The sequence below is a fragment of the Melospiza georgiana genome, chromosome 7, assembly GCF_028018845.1.
Source record: "Melospiza georgiana isolate bMelGeo1 chromosome 7, bMelGeo1.pri, whole genome shotgun sequence".
In the NCBI taxonomy this organism is placed as follows: Eukaryota; Metazoa; Chordata; class Aves; order Passeriformes; family Passerellidae; genus Melospiza; species Melospiza georgiana.
This window is the reverse complement of record NC_080436.1, coordinates 36,722,674-36,736,884: the sequence shown is the minus strand read 5'-3', so window position 1 is coordinate 36,736,884 and position 14,211 is coordinate 36,722,674. Positions and strand designations below refer to the sequence as shown.

At 40.3% G+C, this 14,211-nt stretch overlaps 1 protein-coding gene across 1 annotated transcript in view; it reads right to left on the bottom strand.

The window, feature by feature from the left end:
* KYNU (kynureninase) overlaps positions 1 to 14,211 on the bottom strand; it is a 57,411-nt gene that overhangs the window by 26,035 nt on the left and 17,165 nt on the right. Inside the window, exons 5-8 of the mRNA XM_058028131.1 lie at positions 9,287 to 9,348; positions 7,885 to 7,956; positions 6,289 to 6,363; positions 4,822 to 4,968 (exon numbers count right to left, since the gene is read on the bottom strand). Coding sequence (XP_057884114.1) covers positions 4,822 to 4,968; positions 6,289 to 6,363; positions 7,885 to 7,956; positions 9,287 to 9,348 — 356 coding nt within the window. The remainder of the gene's footprint in view (positions 1 to 4,821; positions 4,969 to 6,288; positions 6,364 to 7,884; positions 7,957 to 9,286; positions 9,349 to 14,211) is intronic.

The following is a 14,211-nucleotide window of genomic DNA, read 5'->3' as shown; positions in this document are numbered from 1 at the left end:
CAGGGACACAGAGATCTGAGTTAAGAGAAATCAACTTAAATGGTGAAGCTAATGCAGAGAGGCTGGGACATGCTGAATTCCAATGGGAATGCTCTCATCCAGGGATAAAATGGCTTTGGATCAGAGAAAAAAGCTTCAGCAAACTCAAGCCAATTGCCAATGAATAGGGAGATTCTCGTAGGGTTTTAAGGCATTAACTTCAAAACTTCAGTTGACTAGATTTAAACCTTAACAGGTACATACATCCCACACAAACTTTTGGAAGCAATTCTATGACAGATGCACAGGTTTCAGTGGAAACCCGGAATAACAGATGAGAGTCTTGCAGAATGCATGTGTCTGTCTGTACATTATCAAAATTGAAACAAAGAAAAACAAAAAAAAAAGGAATTTGCTCATAAAGAAAAAGCATGTAAGAAATTTAATTCTATAAATCATATGCCAAAACCAGTTGTCTTTTCCCTGTCAGTACGCCGTATACTCTATAAAAATAATGTTCAAACACATAATATTGAATAATGAAACTCCAGTAGATGGGAGGTAGGAGGAGATAGCTTGGGACAGTTGGATGCCCTCACAGTAATGAGGCTCCATAACCACATCCACATGTGTGACCTTGACATGGACAAACATTCTTGGGCACTGACAGTGGCTGCAACAGATTGAACAGATTGAAGCTTGAACAAAAAGGGAGGTCATTGACATAGCACCCATGGGCCATCCTCCTGAACTCCTTTAGCTGCTCCTCACCCTTTGAAACTGGTTGGCAGCTCCTGCTGGGCAGTGTTTAACAATAGTGAGGCACGGGAGGTTCGGGTTCGGTGCTGGCAGGGTTCCTGCATCGTCTCAGAAACGCCCACTCGCACCAGTTTGTTCGAGTCGTCATCTGCAAGATGGGGTGTGCTGGTTCGCTTTCCCAGGGAGGTGTCTGGCACTTGAGTCACACAAACAGCAAATGTTTAGCCACACAGATTGCGGGGAAAAAGTAAAACAAACTGAAGCAGCTCTCCCTGCACAAGCCACGCCGAACCAGGACTGCGTGGGAACGGCGCTTCCCCAGACTGGGGGGAAAACAGAGCTCTCCATCTGCTCCGGGCAAAGGAGAGGACATGTGCACTCCCCTGCCTCTTCTGTTTCATTCTAACATCTAAAAGTCATTTCTGCCAAGTGTCTGGGTAGCTGCTGATAACCAGCAGGTAACAACTCAGCATGGACAATGACATTTGGAGAGAGGGAGAGAAATGACAGCTTCGCGCCAGCAAAGCTGGGACATTTAGAAAGAGAGACAGGAAAAGAAATGAAGATGAAGGATCTTAAAGCTCTTCCTACTGGGACTCAAGAGATTAAAATATTTTACATAACAGTTCAGAGTCAGTTGAAAGTACGATATAAGTTATGAAATTAAAATTGTATTTGAAAGGTAGAGTCTCCTAAAAGTCAGACATTTCTTCACTTGTAGAAGAATAAAACAACTCAGCCTCCTCCATCCTCTAGAGCAAGCTTGAAAGTACGAAACAAGGAAAACTGTTACATCCTCCCCAGCCTGCTGATGAGCCTCTTGCACAATACGTAGTAATTTCGATTTATCTGAGAGACCTTAGATGGAAAAATAGCCTGAGGTAATTTTTCAAGCTTAATTTAGTTCATTTAATATTTAATGACTTAATGAAGCTGTCTATGTGCAGAGCTTTCACTCCGGGAGGAATCTTAATGTACGCAGAGAACTTAGGAAATTGGCTTAAAAAATGTAAAAGGAAATCAGTAACTTAATTCATAAATGATTGACCTCAAGAATCATAGGACATTTTCCAGGCCTCCAGAGCTCACAGCTCAAATCTCCAGCCAAGCCCTGATAGGGCACAACACTGTGGGACTTTATTTCAACAGTACATTAAAAGAATTATTAAGACCATCTGTGTAAGACTTTTCTCTCTGACATACTGGCTGACAAGTGATTTTTTTTTTCCCTCTCTTCTTCTCAAATAGCATTTTCACCTTGTATTTTCCCCTTCTGACTCGTTTGCTTGTCAGTTCTCCCCAACCTATTTTCTGTTCAGGAGTGCAGGGTCATTCATCCCTGGGAAGGAGAGCCTCACATTTTTGCTACAAACGTGACTTTTCTGTCTTATCGGCTTATAAAAGAACTTTCAGCCTATCTGTGACAATATGTTGACTAGAAGACAATTCTGGATTCATCAGGTCCAGAAGCTCTTGAAGGAGATATGGTAAGTCCAATTAAAGCCATGTATAGATACATAGACAGTAATAACTCTGCTTCAGCAGTTGTTTTTGTTTTCCTCTTACCCAACCACAGCTCCTAACCCTAGCTCTGGCTGGGGAAAAGAGGAGAGGAGCCAATTCTTTTGAAACCCCACATTTCAGGCATTTTGATAACCAGAAGCCTTGTGTCCAAGATAAGCAGCAGGGAGCAGAAATGCTTCTTACCAACAGAAACCCTTCATGAATCAACGGTTTTGTGGCTGCTCATGTAAATATTTGTCATAGACAGACATTGAAGTGTGGCGTAACAGTTTCTTACATGGAGGGGTTGTATAAACATATAAACATCACTTAACCTGTGGGCAGAATCTGTAAGGACACTGAGCTGAGTGTATCTGACAGGAGGGAAATAAAAACACGGCTGGCTCATGCTTTTCAAGCCTTAAGGGTACTCAAACAGTTCTTCAGGTTGAATTAATTTTGCTTTTTCAGTATACTAATGATATTTTACTTCATTAATCTACCTGGATCTCAATCCTGCACACTCGAACCACTAGAAATTCAATTTGATGGGGGTTTTTTTTCTCTCTTTTGAAAAATCTGTGGAAGAAGAGATTCATGTCTACATTATATCACTTCTAACAGGCATTCAAATGGAAACAGGCCTTTGACATCTACCTGTTCCTGCTGGAATGCTGAATTGCTGTCACAAATTGCTCTGCCCTTCAGGAACATAATACAGTCTCTGGGTAAAGTGTGTGGTGGTTTTGTGTGCATCCCTGTGGAAGCCTATGGGGTTAATATTATTATTATTATTAACACCTGGGTTAATATTATTATTATTATTTGCACTGCCTTGCAGAAATTTTAATCTTTCTCCACCAAGTCCTGGTTATCTCCTCAGATTTTATAAACATCAAATCCATTTTCCCTCTATGTAATAAGCTGTGAGTGACTACTCTCTCCCAGAACACCACTTTGGGGCAGTTTAGAGCTATCAGTGAAACTGCATCTCTTCCACATATCCAAGTCTGCAGCCCACAGTCCAGAGAGCATCTTTGGAGAGGCGATAAAGCAGTGGGTTTTTTCCCAGGTTGTTCATCTTTATGGAAGGAAGGAAAGAAGATTTCTCTCTCTCTTTCTCAGACACCTTTCAGACACATCACGGAGCGGCTTTCTGGGAAGCAGCACTGGAGACGTGTAGGTGTTGGCAGCTCTGCTGCCACCAGGAGAGAGGGAGAGCAGAGCAGTGGGTGGCACCATCCTGTTAATAACCTGTCTTCCCTTTCTAGCATTCCAGCACGGTGGAATTGGGATTTTTTTTGTGGTCAGCAAAGTGCTGGCAGGCACTCCAGGAAGGCACCATGAGGGTGTTGCTTTTGGAGCTCCTGCCCAAACCCACTTCCCCTGCAGCTGACTCCCCACATTTCTATTCACCCTGTCAGAAGTTGGTTTTGTTTTTTGCTGTTTCTAATGCTGGGTTTTAGCACCAGGTGCTGCTCTGTGAGAACATTCCCTTCTTACATCCCACGGGCCCTGCACCAGCTCTCACACCTGCTCTGCTCTCCCAGGGGGGACTTTTCCATCTCTTGCCATCAGCATAACTTACGCCCTGACGTCCAGAAAAAATTCCACTGCCAAACCTACAGCTACACAAGATGTATAGTGTCCTGTGAGGTAGGAACCTCTCCAGAGAGTTAAACCATTAAATATAAAGAGTTAGCTGGTTTGCCAAAAACCCAGTGATACCAAATAAGTTTACCCTTCAGTGGTTTAATCTTGTATGAGACAAGCTGCATCCAGTAAAAGGCTGCCAGCATGGAAAGTCTGGTGACCTCCTGTTGATAAGACGACTTAATTAAAAATTATTTCTCCTGTATTCCTAAGGCAATTGAGATGGTTAAAGAGTTTTACAGCTGTGTCCACAGAACACACTGCCTGCAAGCTCTGAAGGCTGAGTCATCACTAAAATACACTCATCTTGTGATGCTGATGTGCTCCACATTGTGCCTGTCTCCAGAAAACTCATCAGTGGAGTCTGAGCACTGCTGGCTCCAAGGGGATCTCACCCCCCTGCTCAGGGGGGCCAAAATCTGCCATAACACAGCTACAGGAAAGGAGGAAAATCATAAAAGTCTCATGTTGAAAAAGTTCAGGAAAAGCTCAGAAATCTCACACAAACTAACTTTCAAAGACAGGTGAGAGCTGTGATTGCCTCCTCCTCCTCCTTCACTGAGGCTCATGGTATTCTACCCTTCAAGAAAAGCCATGTCAAAGTTAATAGTCATGAATTACCTTTTCCAAATAGTTTAACATTCATCTGCCTGAAAGATTGCTCCCACAGGACTATTTCTTCATGCAGCACACAGTCCCCAAAGGTCTGGGCACAGAGTGCTCTACATTTTACCAGAGACCTACAAATTTCTGTGTTTTGTTCCACAAAAAAAAAAAAAAAAAAAAAAAAAAAAAAAACCAAAAACCAAAAACAACAACAAAAAGCATAAAAACAAACAAACAAAAAAAGAAACCCAGAACAACTGATTTCACAGAGAAAACTGATCTAAAATTAGTATAAAAAGGACACATCTGGAGCACTCCTACCTTTTTTTGGCCAGCCCTTGTTATTCTAGGGATGTCAAACAGCTGTCCTGTGTAGTACTGCACCCCACTGAACAGAATGACAGCAATAGAGTCCCCTTCCTTCTCAATTACAGACAGGATATCTTCAGTCCTCAAGGTCTCCTCCCCCTAAAACAAAATTAAGGGACACATTTTACATCAACTCTGGCAGTAATGACATTGCCATTCTTTATTTCATAATTTATATTTTCCCATGAAAGGAGATCAAAAGCAAACCTTTGTCTTGGTAATGATATATGAAGGTAGTGCTGTGAAGTAGCCAACGAGCAAGTAACCTCAAAAAAATAATCATTAGCAAGTGAATCTTGGAGGTGCTTGTTATAAAATGTCTATTCACTTCATGCTCTAACATGCTTCATACCCTTTAGTATTTCTGACAGTTTTAATTTACAGTCAAAAATTCCTGGTGCAGACAGAATATTGAATGATTTTTAAGTGGCATCTGAAAATTTGTGACACCCACAAGATTTGAAAGTTGTCTATCAGCTTCACTCTTTACTTTTCTGATAAACTTGGTATCCCACAGGAAGCTATTATAAACCTGCCATATTCATATTTCAAAAACAATGTCTCACATCATCAAAAGTACAAAAATCCCCAAACCTGTGGTCATTAAATATAGAAGAATTTCAACCACAAGAAAAAAAAAAATCAACCTCATTTTTGATTCTTTACAGGAAAATTACTGCCCCATCCTCCTCCTGTCTTCCTAGCAAGGGATCTTGTAAAACATACCACCACCTAGGGATCAATTAGGCAGTGAAAACCTAGAATTAAATTAGACTTGTTACTGAAAAAAGCTTGGGCAAGATGGTTGAATTGCAAGGGACTGTTATTATCTCAACAATCTCTGCAAATCTATCAAGCGTTCAGGAGTGGGCTCTTTACTCACAAGATGACTCAGATTTCAGAAGCAAAAGGTCACCCTGGGTTTATAGTGAGGTGACAAAGTTCTTAATGCTGCAGAAGTGAAGCGAGGCAGCATTTCAAATTAATCTGAATTGCATATTACTGAGAGCAGACCTTTCCCTCAGCCCGTGCTGATGCAGACACAGTGCTGCTCGTGCTATGGCAATCTCTTACCTCAGGACATTCAAAGGACACTGGGAATTCTCAATGAGTCAAAAGCATATTTTGCAGGTGACTCAGGATTCTGCCAGTTTTTTTAGAAACAGGAAAAATAGAGAGAATGGTTTTTTTGTTGTTTTTGTTGTTCTTCTGGGAAAGTTAACTATTGAATCAGCAATTATAAAATGGGGTCTAATGTCAAAAATATGCATGGAAAGACATCTGTTTATGATTCATAAAGTTTAACCATATTTTAATGCACAGAGTGCAACTTCTACGCTAGAATATTTGAGAATATTCACATGAAAGGTGTTTCTGCCCTTGGGGGCAGCCAGCAGAAGTGGCAGGTTCCTCACCAACCTGCCGTGGCTGCAGCAGGACCATGCTTCTCTCCACATCCAGCCCGTGCAGTCGGAGCTGGGACTCCATGGCATACTGGAAGAGAATTCCATGCAGAAAGCATTAACTCATGAATAAACAACTACAAATACGTGATAAATAAATGCATGGTAAACAACTACAAGGAAAAAAAAGGACAAACACATCAGAAATTCAGAAAGCTGTTCAGATGCCTTGCCTTTCACTAAAAGTAATGCTTGAAAGCGTAATCCAACTCTGCTGAGAAATTCACAGATTTCCTTTGGATTAAAAAAGATCTGAATTTAATTCACGATAGAATTAACTTAATTCCTTTGCAAGGACAAAGTCTAAGCCTGAATCCCACAGCATAAATCCATGCAGCAGAATGAGGGTGGAGATCGGGCCCTTAGCAACCCATCCAGTGGTGGCATCCCTGCCCATGGCAGGGAGATGGGAACATGATCTTGAAGCCCTTTCCAACCTACACCATTCCATGGTTCTGTGGTGTGATGGATGCTCTTCACCAGAGGCCAAAAAGCCAAGCCTGCAGGGATAACAGCCAAGGAGGACTGAGCAGCCCTTCTCCAGGAGCCCTGGGTACCCACATGCCCTGCTGCCAACACAAACGAGGTTTGGCCAGCACAGACATCCTGCCCTGTGACATTCTCACCTCTTCTATTTGCTGCACAGCTGGAGGGAAATAAAAGCTTTAAACTCTCAAGCTATTTAAAAAAAAACTATCTGCCAATTTTATTGATAAATAATGGTCCTGGAGATCAAATAACAACCATCAAATAACAGTATAAAAGAGTTTAAAATTTCACGACAGGAACTGAAGCAATGACAGTTGCAGAAATTATTACCGAAGTGCCATAGAAATTTAAGAGGATGGAGTGTAAATGTACAAGTGTATGTGGAACAAATGTGGGATTAATCTGAACATTACTTAGAATAAAAGCAATTTGAGGTGTATACATCTGTGCCAGCATCTTCATTACAAATAAACCTGTTAGTAGCTCGAGTCACTTTTATTGCACCTCAGAGATCAAATTTGTTATCAATTTCCAGGAGTTTACGGTGCTGATGATAAAGTAGCAGTGCCCCACAAACCCAAAGATTAATTTGCTCGAAGCTCTGATGCACAGGCTATTGTCTCTTATTTTATAGCAGACAAATTATGTTTGAACTAGTAATCTAAAGTGCTAAGAACAAACATTTCCATCTCTGTCTGGGGATATATAAGTGTTAATGTTGTGAGTTTGTATTGATTTGGTTCCATAACGTAAAACAGCAACAAGAATTAATAAAACATTTACAACTTTAGTTGATTTAGGCCAGTAGTTTGCTAGATGTCTTTAAAAAGACTAATAAATCAATGCACCCATTCATTCTATTCCTCATGCAACACTTCTTATTCGAACAAAAGGAATAAAGCTACGATCTGTAAAGTATGCTGAGCTCAAAAGTTTCTGACAGATTTTTTTATTGTAATCTTACTTGGACAAGATGAGCTAATAAATATTCAAATCCTACTACTGATATTCTTTGGAAAAATATGATTAATAATACAAATATGGTGAAATATTAATTTCTTACATGGTCAGATGGAAAGGCTCTTGCTTCTAGAAGAATTTTATAGCGTCTTGTAGTAGGCTTAAAGAAAGATAGCTGTTAAGGGGAAAAAAAAGAAAGAAATATTGAAATTTATCTAAGCAGAGATGAGAAAGATGCTCCCAGCATATAACTTAATAAAGACTGCTTTACTGTCATGCAGACCTACAGAGAATCCCCCAGAAATTACAAATATTTCTTTGTCCATATAACATTTATCAAAGTAGGAAAGTGTTATAATACTGTATTTCACATATCCATAACAAAGCCACCAAAACCCAGCAGTGAAAACTTGCACTTACAGGAATCAATGGCAAAGCTTTGACTGCAGCCAGGCAAGCTGGGATTTCACCCAGCTCCATCCAGCAATCAAAAGCAGCAGCTGAAGAGTAGCAGGCAGTGAAAAAGAATTAGATTTACATCTCTTGATGTAAACTTGAGTTATGGAATCATCCCTTACTCCAAAACAAGGCTGACCAAAGACCTGATCTCAGCACCTGCAGGTGGGTGATCTTTTCTTCTCAGGTCCTGGCAAGCTGGGCTGGCCACTGTGCCAGGAGGAAAATGAAGACTTACAAGCCCTCCTGCTCAATTTACCTTGGGTTACACAACCCTCTGCATGGTCTGTGTACTCCAAAAATTCACATTTAATTTGGGGCAGAGAAGCCTCCTGTACCAAGCCCCACCCTGCTCCATGTTCATTAATTTTAAAAGGTCCAGAGGAGCAGATCCAAGTGATAAACCTTGTTGTGAGAACCACACAAAGCAAGCTTCACATCTACACTCAAGCCAAATCTTTGGAACCAAATCTTTGGAAATATTGGAGAAGCAGAGAAAGGCTCTATGCAGCCACGGGGACACCTGAGCATGAATAAGACACATTTATGGTCGCTATGCCATGCAAGTCAAAAATGCACATTTTAGGCACTTATAAAATAACATAATTCTAAGTGTCATCTCTTGTATGCAGCTGCATTTTAACCTTGACTGATATTACAGCTTTGTCTTGCTCACAAGTTTGCTGAGCTCCTGTTTCCTTAACTTTGAAATTTGGCGTGGAATTGAAATTTGAGAAGCTACTTGTAAATGTTGCTTAAATAATAAGATTTCCTCTGGCAACTGACATACAACACACGTGAGAACAGCTGAAACTTCCCCTCCAGAGTCCTTGAAAATATTTCTTTGTCCAGCTTTCCTGCTTAGTATTGAGTCAGGCCGGGTCTTGCACATACATTATTCAAGATACAACTCCCAAGGCTTAAAAACTTAATCTGTCACCCAGTGCTGTCTCTGTGAGGTCCTCAGAAAACACTTTGCTTATACACACACAAAGAAAGGAGAAAAATACTTGTCAACACAAGATCAAATATTCATCATGAAGACATACCATCAGAAGGTGCAAGTTAACAGTCAGCCCATTCATTAAGGCTATTTCTTGTCTTTTGGCCCCTGAAAAATTAAAAAGATAAAACGTTTGAAAAATGGTTGGAGTTTTTCTTTAAAATTTCAGAGAAATAGAACAGAGAGCAGAGAACAGTAGTGAGAAAGCAAAAGCATGAATTCAGTCAATGTCTCTCCAAAGCCTGGAAAGGAAACAAATGTTTGAGGTGTCATCAGAGTGAAATAAAAAGATTTCTTGTCTGACTCTACGCTGCACTGGCAGGAAAATATTTATTTTTTCAGGTCAGACACAGGAAACAAAAAAAAACCCAACTAAATCTTTCCATTTCCCAGCAAACCACCAGTGGATTTATTATCCTGAATACCTCAGACAAGTGAGGTCACAAAGACTGTATGTAAAGCAAGACTTGAAGACTTATTTTTGTCAGAAGTTCATATGTAACACAAGTGAGAAAACATATTGAGATAATCATCTGTTGTAAGTGGTTACTGTAATGTCGAGATAAATCTCATCCCTAATTAAAAAAATGAAATGAGCAAAATTGACCTATTGGATATAACAGAACATTACTAATGTATAAGCTTCACAAGAAGCCATACTCACATTGCTCCAATGAGGATAATAACAGATGCCTTTGGACTACAGCTAATCACAGGCAGAGCTAATTAGTAGCAACTAATTGTTGTGAGCAAGTATTTAGTAACAAATTCTCCACCATTTGTCAAGCCCTGGTGAAAGGTTTTAGGTAGGAAGGGGAATTGTGTGTTGGGCAACACCAAGATATGGAGAAAATCAATTCCTGTTTCCTTCTGGTATGCTTGGTGTCTGTTGTTGGAAAGGAGAAATTCATTCTTGAGACAAATCAATGCTTTGAGAGTCTTCTTCAGATGGGAGATGTGTTCATGCACCTTGTCCTGATCCTCACTCAGCCACAGAATCACCAAATGTGGAGAGAGGTTGCAGAGAGGGAGGGATGAAGGGAAATGTGAGCAGGCAGGGAGGGCAACAGCCACTTTTGGAATCAATAAAGAGGAAGGAAAAGCTGATTTGGGGATGTAAAAGGGTAAAGGGAGCCACAAGAAAAAGAAAGCTGAACCCTGAATTTCTCCTGTCCCTGCCTTATGCTGCCACCATATCCTAAACAATTTAAATTCACAATGTGATTGCTTTGTCAGTGTAAAAAAAAAGATATAACCATGGGTTCAACTCAATACAGGCAAATAGAGCCAAAGAACATGGAAATCTACAATTATAATTAATTCATACATTCCTCCCAAGCAGGCCTCAGCTTCTGCCAGCCCAGGAAAAGCCAAGCTCCATTCTCATTGAGGTGTTCAAGGACATTTCCACTTGTTGAAATCTCCGGGTTTTGGACAGAAGGATTAGGAAAACAGGTGTCAGTGACTGGGAACGATCACTCCAGGGGATGAGCCACACAAAAATGAATAAGCTCCCTCCTCCTTCAGACACCAGGAACATCATCAAGTTTGTGGGAATAAATATAAAAAAGAACTTTCTTCATAGGAATAAATAAGCTTTTTTCTTCACTTAAACTCCTCTCCTTTGCTTTCTTTTCTTCCCTCTGATAGCATTGCATCTTAAGGCTTCTTGCTGCTGGAAGAGGTCACCTTGGGGTTGTTCTATTGCAGATCCAGGAGACAGCTAGAGAGTGATTGCAGCTCAAAACAGTATTATTTGCAGTCTTAATATTTCTATGGAACTCTTGAGGCTGAAAAAAGGGACAGGATCAAGAAATGGTATTGTTCTTATTTGTCCCTCTGCTCCTTCTGTGAAATCTGTGGCTTTCACAGCAAATTCTGCACAAGCAAACCTCTGCCTGCTGTACTGATTCTGTATAAAACAAATGGTTAATCTGTAAGATCACTTTTAGCTGCATGTTAGCATCCCAAATTAAATATGACACTACATTTGTCATGTAAGTCTTGGTCTTCCGTAAATTATATATTTATTAAAAGCCTTCCATTATTGAATTTCATGCCCACAAAACAAACCTCATCCATGTCATTGGAAAACTGTTATCCTTTATAACCTGCACTGCATTTCAGAAAACAACCTTTCCATGATCCAATTAACCTATTACAATATTCAAAGACCCAGCACACGGGAGACAAAATTATGTTTGCCTTCCTTATTTCCTAACTTTATACCATATCTCCAGGACAGGCTAAAACCTGTATGTTCTGCATGATAAATCTCCTCTTTAATAAAAGGAAGCAGCGTTTGCAAAGTACAACTTCAGAGACAATTATGATTGCGTTAGGCAGACACTGCCATCCTTCTCCTCTCTGACTGCCAGGGAAGTCTGATCCTCGCTGGGGTAAGTAAAAAGCATTTTGTAAAATGATTGGAAAAAAGGCTAAGAGCCCCAATTTTGAAAACATTTTGGTTATTTCAAATAATCCTTATCACTCAAAGTCACTCCAAATCTGCTCAGCGTTCAGTCTTCCCTCAACAGAGACCTGCCCGAACCCATCGTGGAGCAGCAGCCACACAGTTAATCTTGTTCCATCAGAAGGTGATCCTGCCAAGGTTGTAATGTTTTAATAAAGTCTGGTAGGAGAGGCAGAGATTGCCTTCACTGCCTCCTGCCACTTGGTGTGAGCACAGGAAAAAAGCTTTGGCCTCCACTGACCTTGACTCTTCATTTCACAACGTATTTACTACTGTAACTTTCATTGAACAAGAAAATGTGACTGCCTTTAATAAGCAAGGTGCTCGTGCACTATAAACCATTAACCAGACAAAGGTGTTTTACAGTCCTTGGTCCATTCCTGAATAAGTTTTAGTTGCTACTGCTTAGGGTGAGAAGTGACAGTTCTTCCTCCTCCTCCTCCTCCTCCTCCAAAGCACTTTCAATACTGAATAAAAAACAGAGTAAAATTCTGTTATTGTTCTTACATTCCAGTCAATAAGAAAGTAAATTCAGAATTCATTCAGCTACGTACTCGTATATAATCAATATTATTCGTTATTGGGAAACAGTACTTAAGCATAAATTGGGAGGGCTGGAACTTTAAGATCCCTTCTAACCTAAATCACTTCATGAATCTGTGGAATACTACATTGAAAACATTTTAACACAGTTTTTTTCCCCTCCATTTATCCTTTTAGCCTCTTCACCATTGCCTACAATTTTAAAAGTTGGAATTTTCTATCATACATCCATTATTAGGGAAATACTAATTCATCTGCATTCTAAGAATCACTCACCTGTGTCCTGAAAAAGGGCCATGAGGATATTTTCTAAACAAAACCCTGCACACAAATGTAAGGGCCAGATGTGAACCTAGACCACACTTTACAATTTAATCAAACAAAGCCCCAAAAATTCTGGAGAACAGAATCCAAACCATGCTTTTTGTCTTTGAGAAAGACAACAGGAAGCACTTCACAGGAAATAATTTGAAAAACAAAACAAAATATTAGGTCGGTGGTAGGGTGACTTCATTCATAACTTTTAATTGAAAATTTTAGAATATTTGTTTACCATGAAGAAGATTGTGGTTAAGGCGTGGGGATGTAAAAGCATTGGTGTCACATGGAACTTGGTAAATAAAAGAAGAGTAAGGAGATGGATGAGCAATTAGATGAAATTTAAGCAAAGCTCTCATTTCCATCACATTACACCTACAGTGCATCTTGCAGTTAAATTAATATTAAAATAGAGACTTAGTTGGCAGCCTCTACAAGACAGATGGATGAGGGTAAAAGGGTCCCAGCCTCGTTCTCTGCTTTCTGCAGTGACTCTTAACCCACAGCTGAGGCCAGGAGGACCTGGCAGGGGCAGTGGCAGCAGGTCAGGGCTCAGCCTGCCTCTGGGCTCCACATTCTGCAAACAAAGCACAGGCAAACAGCCACAGAGGTGATGCAGAGAAAGATGATAGCTCAGAAGCTTCCAGCCGTCCTTTGGGGAATCCTGGCTGTCTCTCTCTCCTGGCTATGTGAAGAACATCAGTGGTCATACCTTGAATTACTAATTGGGGTCCCTGAGAATATGATATAAGAGAGAGAGAGAAATTCTTATCTGCTGCTTAGTTAAATTCAAGGCTTCCAGCTGAAAATTCCAAGGCACCTTTCCGCATCTTCCTAGTTGTACCCTGCCAGAACAAGAATATCCACTGGCCAAGGGAGATGGGTCATACTGGAGAAACCCCTAAATCTGCTGTGTTCAGCATTTCAACACCCTCCCCTCCCTTTATATTTCCACAATTTTATGTCCTATGATGCTGAACAGATGAGGGTGCTGAGCTTGCCCTTGAATGTAATGAAAGCAAGAGAAGTAACTTCTTAACCCCCTGAGCAGCACCAGGTACAACAATAGCAACTTACAAAATCAGAACCCCCAATCTGCATTTTGAGATTTTTATTTCATTCTGCAGATGGGATTTTTCTACATAGCTCAGTGATGCCCAGTGTAACCACACTCATATTTATGTTATCTCAGAGTTTACATCATGGATAGACCAACTACAACAATAATTTATTGCATTTGTTCTGCTCCAATAATAACACCCACTATTTTAGCTATTTGGAAACTTCATAAAGAATTCAGAGAGGGATTTTATTTATAAGTTTATAAATAAACTTGTCATGAAACATTCTTTAATGTCTCTGCTCCCAATTGTTCCAATCCTATTTGCTTTTCTTGAAGGAGAAAACCCATAATTTTCTCATTGAACACTTGTCTGCAGTTGGAGGAGAAATTACGATACAATATCTAGAATGCAGCAGGTCAACATCAGGGCAATATTTTTCCTTAGTGATGGCACAAATGAATGCCTGATAATTCAGTTCTGATAGTCACTACTGAGAGTTGCCTTCGACACCTTCATTGAAATATGAGCCAGATCTCCCCAAAACCCACTAACCTAGATAAAAGATGTCTGCGA